General features: G+C 36.6%; 1 protein-coding gene across 10 annotated transcripts in view; it reads left to right on the top strand.

Moving 5' to 3' along the window:
• Nucleotides 1-12,585, top strand: part of C2CD3 (C2 domain containing 3 centriole elongation regulator) — a 143,633-nt gene that overhangs the window by 101,898 nt on the left and 29,150 nt on the right. For all 10 annotated transcript variants that reach the window (XM_053203667.1, XM_053203669.1, XM_053203663.1 and 7 more), the window contains 3 exons: nt 265-470; nt 1,831-1,964; nt 12,191-12,355. In XM_053203667.1, coding sequence (XP_053059642.1) covers nt 265-470; nt 1,831-1,964; nt 12,191-12,355 — 505 coding nt within the window. The remainder of the gene's footprint in view (nt 1-264; nt 471-1,830; nt 1,965-12,190; nt 12,356-12,585) is intronic.

Below are 12,585 nucleotides of genomic sequence, written 5' to 3'. Positions count from 1 at the left end.
CCAATTGCCTATATCAAGAGGACAGAACTCAACTCTACTAGCTTTTCCCTGCCATACAAAAAGGGAAATCAAAATAGTGAAAGCAGGCTGTGGTTCCCAGTCTCTCTCATCCTTATTATCTGTCTTCTCTTTTGATTTTGGAATCACTGAACTACCCCCCACCACCGCCCAGTCCTCTGTATCAGCTATTCTCTGTGCAACCTCTAATGTCAGTGGCAAGACATGCCTAGTCACACTGCTCAGCTCTTCTCTCTTCCCCCACAGATGAGGAGAGGGTGATTGGCTTTGCCTCAGTGGACCTCTCCCCGCTTCTTTCTGGCTTCCAGTTTGTCTGTGGCTGGTACAACATCACAGACTTCAGTGGAGAGTGCCAGGGGCAGATAAAAGTTGCTGTCTCCCCTCTGGAAAGTTTGGTGCACTTCAAAGAAGAAAGACAATCAAGACGTGGGATGGAGACCCCAGGGTCACGGGTACGTATCCTAATTCAAATTCTTAACCAGTAAGGGTTCTACTGAGAAAATCTATAAGAAGATCCTTTACATGTGTTTGGTACTTTCCAGCTTGCAGAACACATTATGTATTTGTGTCTCATGATGATCTCATGACCTTTTTAGGGTGATAAAAATTTCACAGTGGTGTACATAGTGGAATTACATAGTGGTGATGGATTCACAACTTTGAATATACTGAAAACCACTGAACTGAACACTTTCAAAGGGTGAATTTTACAATACATTAATTATATCTCAATTAAAAAAATTTTTTTAGCTGACACACAATGTTACATTAGTTTCAGGTATACAACGTAATGACTTGACAAGTTTATATATAATGCTATGTTCACCACAAGTGCAGCCACCATCTGTCACCATACAATGTTGTTACAATACCATTGACTGTATTCTCTATGTTGTGCCTTTTATTCCCGTGACTTATTCATTCTATGACTGGTAGCCTGTATCTCCCACTCCCCTTCACCCAATTTGCCCTCTCCCTCACCTCTAACAACCATCAGTTTGTTCTCTGTTCCATGTTCTCACAAATGGCCGTATCTCAATTTTTAAATAAAATTATTTGTAGCGTGGAGTTTGAAACATATTGGCTGAAGTTTTCAAAAATTCTATTAAATTAAAATCATTAGTCTATCTTATATTTAAAAAAAAACAGAAAGAGGGGAATCAACAATAGCAAATACAAAGAACTCTTTTAGGGAGTTTAACTGTAAAAGAAAGAATTTTCAGACTGTCCCAGATGGAGGAACTCTATCAAAGCAAAGATTGTAGGGTTGTTTGGTTTTTTTTTTACCTCTTTTATCATGGATGTCGGCCCAGGGTCTGGCAGAGTGTGCATCAGTAAATATTGAATATGAATGAATGCATGAGAAAGTGACAGAGTTAAACAGTTTGTGTATAAGAAGGTCTTTTCTTCACACCTACCCTGATAGTCATGAGACAAGAAATATGACAGCCAGATCAGCCTCACATGTAAAATACAATGATATCCAGCCAGGAGTTCACAAACTAGCTGGGGGAGCAGGAACATAAAAACAGATAAAGTAACTAAAAAGCAATCTGATAGCATAGTGTGTAAAATGGGGATAATAATAGTACCTACCTTATAAGATTATTGTGAAGCTTAAATGAGAAAATGCATGTAAATTGCTTAGTACAGCCTTCAACATTGAAAATGCTCAGTAAATTTTACAGTAAATTTAAAAAAATTTAAAAAAATTTAAAAAAATTACAGTAAATTTTACAAATTTATTTATACTGCTTTGTTCCAAAAGAATTTGTGGTGACAAGTGTACCATTTTTCTCATTGATTCTACAGATCCCAATACACAGCCCCTTTTCCTTCCCTGCTTCTGGTATGTATGCTGCATTCCCTGGCTGTGTTGCAAGATGGACCCCAGAAGAACCTGCTCACACCTCATCAAGGGGACTTGATTTCTCTTCTCTTACGAGGTGAGTGAATTTTTGATGGGAAGAAATAGAGTCAGAGAGTTGGAAGCATGCTAACTGGCTTGTCATTTCTCTTTCCTTTATTTCTTTTCTTTTCTTTCTTACTTTCTTAATTTATATAATTTTGACAGAGAGAAAGTATGAGCAGGGGAGGGGCAGAGAGAGAGAAAATCCCAAGCAGCACTATCAGCACGGAGCCTGACATGGGGCTAGAACCCATGAACTGTGAGATCATGACCTCAGCCAAAGTTAGATGCTTAACTGACTGAGCCACCCAGGCGCCCCTCTCTTTCCTTTATTAGAGGAATAAACCAGAAATTATCTAGATTAGGCAAATCTACAGAGTCAGAAACTAGAGACAGGGAAAGAGCTTTGTTGATCTTCTGTCACAATCCCTAGGAATTCCAGGATCCAATGAAAACAAATTTTTTGTAAGATAGGAACTAGAATATTTACTGCTATCAAAAGGTAGCTTCAGTGGAAAGGATACTTTTCTTTTTTCCTCAGAGGCCTTTAACCTTTATCCCTAAAATCAGTCATCAGCTGTGTGAGGTCTTTCCCTTTCCAAACCTAGGAACCAAATTATTTTATAAAAAGCAACTGGCCCATCCAATTGCTTTGCAAAGCCAACCATGGACATGCATATGGATATTGGGGCTAGAGCACATTCCATTCTCTTAAAGGACGAGGTCTAGGAATAACATTGCTGCTTTCTACCCCACTCCCATCCCGGCCTTAGTGGCATTTGTCATCCCCCTGCCTCCACCAGTCTTTCCTGTGTCTGTCTCCCTACTTCAGGGATAAGACAAGGGATCTTCCCTTAAAATAGCCATTCCTACAGTAGCAGTTATGAGTAGATCCTTTATTCCAGAAAGATACTCGCTAACACCAAAGCCCATTTCAGTGCTGTGTAGCTCTCTCTACCTGCTTACCACATGAAGAGTGCCTCTACCCTCTATATAAAGGGATCCCATGTGTCTGTCAAATCCTAAATCACAGGCTTAAATAATTTTTCTGTTATCTATTTTATGGGTATTACTTTGACCATAACCAGTCCATGAGACCTGGATAGGATAAGGGTACTGGTATTAGGATAGAATATAGATCAATGATGAGGAAACTATTTAGTAATTGTAAAAGCTAAGTCTAGTGGTTTGCTTTTCGTCCACATAAAAACATCCCTGTTCCCATCTCAAAAGGACTATATCAAAATGACATATTCTGATCCAGCCATCTAAAGCTAATCAAATTGTGGTATATTCATACAAAGAAATACTACTAAGAAATTTTTCAAAAGGCAATACTGATACACAACAAAATGAATCTCAAAATATGTTGAGAAGCTAGTACATTGTATCTGATTCCATTTATATAAAATTCTAGAAAACACATACTAATCTATAGCAACAGAAAGCAAATCAGTAGTTATTTAGGGACAAGAAAGGATGACTAGAGCAAGAAAGAGGGAAGAATTATAAAGGACAGGAGGAAAGTTTTAAGTGTGATGGATATGTTCATAATCTTTATGTTGTAATGGTTTCCTTAGAAGTACACATATGTCAAAACTCAATATTGTGGCATGAAATTATGCTATAATTGAACCAAATAACCAGTTTGATACTTCTCCAATAAAGGGTTGTTATTTGGTCAGTAGTTTTTCAGTCATGATAAAAAATTACACCCAAAAAAATTACCTCATATTGTATACTTTAAATATGTGACATTCATTATATACCAGTTATACCTTAGTAAAGCAGTTTTCAAACATTTCCACTTCAGAACCCTTTATACTCTTAAAAATTAGTGATAACCTCAAAGAGGTTTATTTAGGTAAATTATATCTATCCATTTTTACCATATTAAATTTCAACCAACATTTTTATTTTTTTTTTAGTTCATTTATTTATTTTGAGAGAGAGACAGCACGAGTAGGGGAGCGCAGAGAGAAAGGGAGAGAGAGAATCCCAACATGGTGCTAGAACCCACAAAGCCATGAGATCATGACCTGAGCCAAAACCAAGAGTCAGATGCCTAACCAACTGAGCTACCCAGGTGCCCACAACCAACATTTTTTATTCTAATATACAAAATCAGTTGTTTATATGAGGCACCTGGGTGGCTCAGTCGGTTGAGCATCTGACTTCAGCTTAGGTCATGATCTCGCGGTTCATGAGTTAAAGCTCCACGTCGAGTTGGAGCCTGCTTTGAATTCTGTGTCTCCCTCTCTCTCTGTCCCTCCCCGCTCTCACTCTGTCTCTCTGTCTCTGTCTCTCAAAAAAAATAAATAAATAAATAACCATTAAAATAATAATTTAAAAAAATCAGTTGTATATCTGTACATCAACAATGAATAACCCAAAATGAAATTGAGAAAACAATTCCATTTACAATAGCATCAAAAAGAATAAAATACTTAAAAATAAAAATACTTAAAAATAAAAATACTTAACAAAAAAAGTGCGGGGGAACCTGGGTGGCTCAGTCAGTTAAGTGTCCGACTTCAGCTCAGGTCATGATTTCATGGTTTGTGGGTTCAAGCCCCATGTCGGGCTCTGTGCTGACAGCTCAGAGCCTGGAGCCTGCTTTGGGTTCTGTGTCTCCCTCCCTTTCTGCCCCTCCCCGGCACGCACGCTCTCTCTCTCTCTCTCTCTCTCTCTCTCTCTCAAAAATAAATAAAGATTTAAAAAAAAATTTCTAAAGTGCAAAACTTACTCTCTGAAAACTACAAAACATTACTGAAAGAAATTAAAGAAGGTCTAAATAAATGGAAGGATATCCCATGTTCACAGATTAGAAAACTTAATATTGTTAAGATGGCAGTATTCCCCAAATTGATCTATAGATTCAACACACTCCCTATCATAATCCCTTTTGGATTTTTCGTAGAAATGGGCAAGCTAGTCCTAAAATGCATATGGAAGCTCAAGGGACACAGAGTAGGCAAAACAGTCTTGAAAAAGAACGAATTCCTAATTTCAAAGCTTAACACAAAGTTACTGTAAACAGTACAGTGTGCTACTGGTATAAGGATAGAAATCTAAATCAGTAGAATATATTGGCAGTCCAGAATAAACCCATGTGCCAAAGATGCCAAGATGTCAAAGATGCCAAAATAGTTTAATGAGGAAAGAATAGTCTTCAGAAAATGATACTATATATCCACATGCAAAGGATTGAAGTTGGACCCCTTCTTCACACTGTATATAAAAATTAACTCCAAAAGGATCATATATCTAAATGTAAGAGCTAAAACTATAAAACTCTTAGAAGAAAACATAGGAGGAAATCTTCATGACCTTAGATTAGGCAATGATTCCTCACATAAGACACCAAAAGCAGAAGCAACAAAAGAAAAAGTACACTGGATTCATCAAAATTAGAAACTTTCATGCTATAAATGATACCATCAAGAAAATGAAAGGGCCACCAACAGCATGGGAGAAAATAATTGTAAAACATAGATATGATAAGTGACTTATTTGTACCAGAATATATAAAGAATTCCTACAACTCAATAATAAATGGCAAGTAACCCAAGTAAAAATGGACAAATGGTCTGAATTGACATATGTCCAAAGAACATATACGAAGTGTCAATAAACACATGAAAAGATGGTTAACATCATTAGCCATCAGGAAAATGTAATTGAACCATAATGAGATACCACTTCATACCCACTGCAATGACTGTAATCAAAAAGACAAATATTACAAATGTTGGAGGGGATGTGGAGAAATTGGAACCTCATAAATGGTAGGTGGGATTTTAAAATGGTGCAGCTGCTTTGGAAAACGGTCTGGCACTTCCTTTTAAAAGGTTAAACATAGAGTAACCGTATGATCCAATAATTCCACTTCCAAGTATATACCCAAGAGAATAAATCATATGTTCATACAAAAACTTGTACGTGTTTGTAGTAGTAGCATTATTCCTAGTAACTAAAAAATACAAACAAAATGTCCATCATCTGATGAGTAGATGAATAAAATGTGATATCTCTATATAATGGAAAATTATTCAGCCATGAGAAGGAATGAATTACTGATACATGCTACAGCATGGGTGAAGCTTAAAAACATGCTAAATGTGGGGCACCTGGGTGGCTCAGTCAGTTGAGTGTCTGACTTCTTTGGCTCAGGTCACGATGTCGTGGTTTGTGAGTTTGAGCCCCACATCAGGCTCTGTGCTTACAGCTCAGAGCCTGGAGCCTGCTTCGGATTCTGTCTCCCTCTCTTTCTGCCTCTGCCCCAATTGCACTCTGTCTGGCTCTCTCTCTCTCTGTATTTCTCAAAAATAAATAAACATTAAAAAAATAATAATTAAAAAAATGCTAAATGTATGAAGCTAGTCACAAAAGACTATGTTGTTATGATTCCATTTACGTGAATTTCCAGATTAGGCAAATCTACAGAATCAGAAAGTAGATTAGCAATTGCCTAGAGCTGGGACGTTTGGGTGAGGGTTTGGGGCAGGAGGGGAAGTGTGGAGTGATTGCTGATGTATAGGTATAGAATTTTTTGGGGGGTGATGAAAGTATCCTAAAATTGTGGCAATGTTTACACAACTCTGTGAATATACTAAAAACCATTGAATTGTAGACTTTGGGTAAATTGTATGGGATGGAATGCTATCTCATTGAAGCTGTTACTTAAAGAGAAGACTGTTATTGCCGAAGTCAAGTTTTTGAATACCATGCTGAGAAATTTGAAATTTGTTTTATAGATTAAAAACAGAGAAACCGAAGCTAGAAAGAAACAATGGTGATTAAATAGTTTAGTACACAAATGCTTAGAACAGTGCTTGTCACATAATAAGGACTCCATAAATAGTGTTGTTCTTACTGTTACCAGACCTGTGTTTTAAAAAAAATCACTCAGGCTGTAATGTGGACAATTTATTAAAGGAGAATGGGTAACACTTAAGTCAGTGGAAATAAACAGAAAATCAACAAGGAACCAGTGGCTTTCAGTGACACACTGGGCCAGATAGATTTAACAGATATATTCAGAACATTCCATCATAAAACAGCAGAATACACATTCTTTTTTTTCTTTTTTTTTCCACGTTAACATGTTTTATTTTATTTTATTTTATTTTATTTTATTTTATTTTATTTTTTAACGTTTATTTATTTTTGAGATAGAGACAGAGCATGAACAGGGCAGAGTCAGAGAGAGAGGGAGACACAGAATCCGAAACAGGCTCTAGGCTCTGAGCTGTTAGCACAGAGCCCGACGCGGGGCTCGAACTCACGGACCGCGAGATCATGACCTGAGTCGAAGTTGAACGCTTAGCCAACTGAGCCACCCAGGCGCCCCTTACATGTTTTATTTTAAAAAGTAAAAGAAAAAATGTAGAACCTTGAAAAAAGGGAAACTACTAGGAAAAGATTTGTTCATATAAAATATTGTAAAATGTCATTTATTTAAAGTACTCCATTTTTTTCAAATTATTTAAATTCTAGTTAGTTAACATATAGTGTAATATTGGTTTCAGGAGTAGAATTTAGTGATTCATCACTTACATGTAACACCCAGTGCTCATCATAACAAGTGCCCTCCATTATACCCATCACCAATTTAGCCCATCCCCCACGCACCTCCCTCCATCAACCCTCAGTTTGTTCTCTACAGTTAAGAGTCTCTTATGGTTTGTTTCCCTCTCTTTTTTTCTCCCCCTCCTGTATGTTCACCTCTTGTGTTTCCTCAATTTCACATATGAGGGAAATCATATAGTATTTGTGTTTGACTTATTTTGCTTAGCATAATACACCATAGCTCCATCTGTGGTCGTTGCAAATGACAAGATTTCATTCTTTTTGATGGCTGAGTAATAGTCATTGTGTGAATATACCACATCTTCTTTAACCATTCATCAGTAAATAGACATTTAGGCTCTCTTTCCATAGTTTGGCTTTTGTTGATAATGCTGCTATAAACATCAGGGTGCATGTACCCCTTTAAATCTGTATTTTTGTATCCTCTGGATAAATAACTAGTAGTGCAATTGCTGGGTCATAGGGTAGTTCTATTTTACTTTTTTGAGGAGCCTCCATACTGATCTACTCTGGAATACACATTCTTATCAAGTGAACATGGAACATTCTCCAGATAGATCATATATTAGGCCACAAAACAAGTCTCAACAAATTTAAAGAGATCAAAGTCATAACATATATTTTTTCCAACCACAACATTATGAAACTAGAAGTCAACCACAGGAAAAAATCTAGAAAGAGTGAAAATACATGGAAATAACGCTACTGAAAAATGAATGAGTCAACCAAGAAATCAAAGAAGAAATAAAAAATTACACAGAAAGAAATGAAATTAAAACACAAATGGTCCAAAATCTTTGGGATGCAGCAAAAGCAGTTCTAAGAGGGAAATTTATAGTAACACGGGTCTACCTCAAAAAGGAAGAAAAATCTCAAACAACCTAATCTTATACCTACAAGAGCTAGAAAAAGAACAACAACAAACAAAGAAAAAACCAAAACCAGGAGAAGGAAGGAAATAATAAAGACTAGAGCAAAAATAAATGATATAGAAACTAAAAAAACAGTAGAACAGATGAATGAAACCAAGAGCCAGTTCTTTGAAAAAATCAACAAAATTAATAAACTTCTAACCAGATTCATCAAAAAAAGAGAAAGGAAGGATTCAAATAAACAATATCACAAATGAAAGAGGAGAAATAACCAACACCACAGAAATAAAAACAATTGTAAGAAAATATTATGAAAAATTATATCCCAACAAATTGGATAACCTGGAAGAAATGGATAAATTCCTAGAAACATGTCACCTATCAAAACTGAATCAAGATGAAACAAAATTTGAACAGACCAATTACCAACAAGGAAATTGAATGGATAATCAGCAATCTCCCAGCAAACAAAAGTCCAGGCAGGACCAGACAGTTTCACAGGTGAATTCTACTCAACATTTAAAAAAGCTATTCTTCTCAAATTATTCCAAAGAATAGAAGAGGAAGGAAAACTTCCAAATTCATGTTATGAGACCAGTATTACCCTGATACCAAAACCAGATAAAGACACTACAAAAAAAGAGATACAAAAATTCTTAATATTTAGAAACAGAATCTAACAATACATTTAAAAAAGCATTTACCATGATCAACTGGGATTTATTCCCAGAATACAAGGGTGGTTCAATAATTGCAAATCAATCAACATGATACACCGCATCAGTAAGAGAATGGATAAAAATCATATAGTCATTTCAATAGATGCAGAAAAAGCATTTGACAAAATACAACATCCATTCATGATAAAAACCCTCAACAGAGTGGGTTTACAAGGAACATAGTTCAACATAATAAAGGCCTCATATGGAAAACCCACAGCTAACATACTCAAAGCAAGGAAAAACTGAGAACTCTCTCCCTCAGATCAGGAACAAGACAGGATGTCCACTCTCACCATTTTTATTCGATATAGAACTGGAAGTCCTAGCCACAGCAGTCAGAAATAAAGAAAAAGAAATGAAAAGCATCCAAATTGGTAAGGAAGAAGTAAAACTTTCACTATTTGCAGATGACATGATAAAAAAAAAAAACCTAAAGAGTCCACCAAAAAACTACTAGAACTGATAAAGGAATACAATAAGGTCGTGGGATACAAAATCAACATACAGAAATCCACTGCATTTCTATACACTAAAAATGAAGCAGCAGAAAGAGTAATTAAGAAAACAAAATAAAAAAGAAATCCATCCCATTTACAAATGCAAAACAGTAAATACTTAGAAATAGTAAAATACTTAGAAATAAATCTAACCAAAGGGGTGAAAGGACCTGTACTCTGAAAACTATAAAATATTGATGAAAGAAATTTTAGATAACACAAAGAAATGAAAAGACATCCCATGCCCATAGATCAGAAGAAAAATATTGTTAAAATGTTTATATTCCACAAAGCAATCTACATATTTAATGCAATCCCTATCAAAATACCAACAGCATTTTTTTCACAGAGCTAGAATAAACAGTCCTAAAATTTGTATGGAACCAGAAAAGACCCTAAATAACCAAAGCAATCTTGAAAAAAGAAAAGCAAAGTTGGAGGGAATCACAATTCTGGACCTCAAGTTATATTACAAAGCTATAGTAATCAAAACAGTATGGTACAGGCACAAAAATAGACACATAAGTCCATAGAAAAGAATAGAAACCCCAGAAATAAACCCATAATTAGCTGGTCAGTTAATCTTCAACAAAGAATGCAATGGGAAAAAGACAGTCTTTTCAACAAATTGTGTTGGGAAAACTGGACAGTAACACACAAAAGAATGTACCTGGACCACTTTCTTACACCATACACAAAAATAAACTTAAAATGGATTAAGGACCTAAATGTGAGACTTGAAACCATAAAAGTCCTTGAAGAGAGCACAGGCAGTAACTCTCTGACATCGGCCATAGCAACATCTTTCCATATGTGTTTACTTAGGCAAGGGAAACAAAAGCAAAAATAAACTATTGGGACTATATCAAAATAAAAGCTTCTGCACAGCAAAGTAAACAACCAACAAAACTAAAAGACAACCTACTGAATGGGACAAGACATTTGTAAGTGACATATTCAATGAAGGGTTAATATCAAAAATATATAAAGAATTTTTACAACTCAACACACAAGAAACAAATACTCCAATTTAAAAATGGGCAGAAGACATGAACAGACATTTCTCCACAGAAGACTTACAAATGGCCAAGAGATACATGAAAAGATATTCAACATCACTCATCACTGGTGAAATGCAATCAAAACCATAATGAGATATCATCTCACACCTGTCCAAATGGCTAAACTCAACAGCACAAGAAATAAGTATTGGCAAGGATGTGGAGAAAAAGGAGCACTTGTGCACTGTCAGTGGGAATGCAAACTGGTTCAGCCACTGGAAGATAGTATGAAGTCTCCTCACAAGTTAAAAATAGAACTATCCTACATAGAGGAATGACACTACTGGATATTTACCCAGAAAATACAAAAACACTAATTCAAAGGGCAAATGCACCCTTGTGTTTATTGCAGCATTATTTACAATAGGCAAACTATGGAAACAGCCCAGGTGTCCACTGATAGATGAATGGATAAAGAAGATGTGATGTGTGTGTGTGTGTGTGTGTGTGTGTGTGTGTGTGTGTGTGTGTAATGGAATATTATCCAGCTATTAAAAAGAATGAAATCTTGGGGTGTCTGGGCGGCTCAGTCAGTTAAGCATCCGACTCTTGGTTTCAGTTCAGGTCATGATCTTGCAGTTGGTGGGATTGAGCCCCCCATTGGGCTCTGTGCTGACAGTGCGGAGCATACTTGGGATTCTCTCTGTCCCTCTCTCTCTGCCCCTTCCCTGTTTGCACTCTCTCTCTCAAAATAAATAAACATTAAAAAATATTTTTAAAAAGAACAAAACCTTGCCATTTGCAATAACATGGATGAATCTAGAGCGTATGATGCTAAGCAAAATAAGTCCATCAGAGAAAGACAAATACTGTATGATTTCACTCCTATGTGGACTTTAAGAAACAAAACAAATGAACAAAGAGGAAAAAAAAGAGACAAACCAAGAAACAGACTCTTAACCATAGAGAACAAACAAATGGTTACCAGAGGAGAGGTAAGGGGGATGGGTAAAATACGTGAAGGGATTAAGAGTACACTCTTGGGGTGCCTGGGTGGCTCAGTATGTTAAGCATCTGACTCTTGATTTCAGCTCAGGTCATGATCTCACGGTTTGTGAGATCAAGCCTTACATCAGGCTGCACGCTGACAGTACAGAGCCTGCTTGGGCTTCTCTCTCTCCCTCTTTCTCTGTCCCTCCCCTGCTCATTCTCTCTCTCTCTCTCTCTCTCTCTCTCTCTCTCTCTCTCTCTCTAATAAAAAAAAAAGAATACATGTAACTTGATGAGGACTGAGTATGGAAGTGTTGATATTTTACACCTGAAACTAATATAACACTATATGTTAACTACACTGTAATTCACATTTGAAAAGAGAGGGAAAAAATAATAAAGGAGAGTGGTTAAGACTGAAGGCAAGATTATTTGGAAGATAGTTGTCATCTAAGCAAGAATTACTGAAGCCAGGACTGTGGTAATGGGGAGGGATTTGCAATACCATTGTAGGAGGGTTATTTGTTGATTGTCACATTAGTTTTCTCATTGGTTGGGAATTTATTTTGGCCCCATTTATTCCTGACAGAAGCAGTACTGCAAGAAGTCAGGCATCACGCCATGAAGAGCATGTACAGAACATCCGCCGATTTCATGAATCCCTGCAGCAGGGAGAGGCAGTTTTGCCACATGATGACAAACTGACCACATTGCCTTTGTCCTCCTCCCACACTTCCATTCTGACTTCTCTCAGGTAAGACCCTGTGCTTAGAAAAGACACAAGAAACCATAGTAAAGCACAAGGTAAATGGGCTATGGCAACCTGCAATACTGCTGTTCTGTCAGCTACCACTGCCCTGGGAGGTGTAGGAGGGGACTTTGTCTGTGTTAGTGTTGCATTGGACCCTGGATCCTCTCAAGATTCTTCATAGATAAATCTGTCTCTACTTGGGGACTTCCATTCCTTCACTGGTCTATACTATT

The sequence above is a fragment of the Acinonyx jubatus genome, chromosome D1 (assembly GCF_027475565.1).
Source record: "Acinonyx jubatus isolate Ajub_Pintada_27869175 chromosome D1, VMU_Ajub_asm_v1.0, whole genome shotgun sequence".
Lineage (NCBI taxonomy): Eukaryota > Metazoa > Chordata > Mammalia > Carnivora > Felidae > Acinonyx > Acinonyx jubatus.
This window is presented reverse-complemented; position numbering and strand designations above follow the sequence as displayed.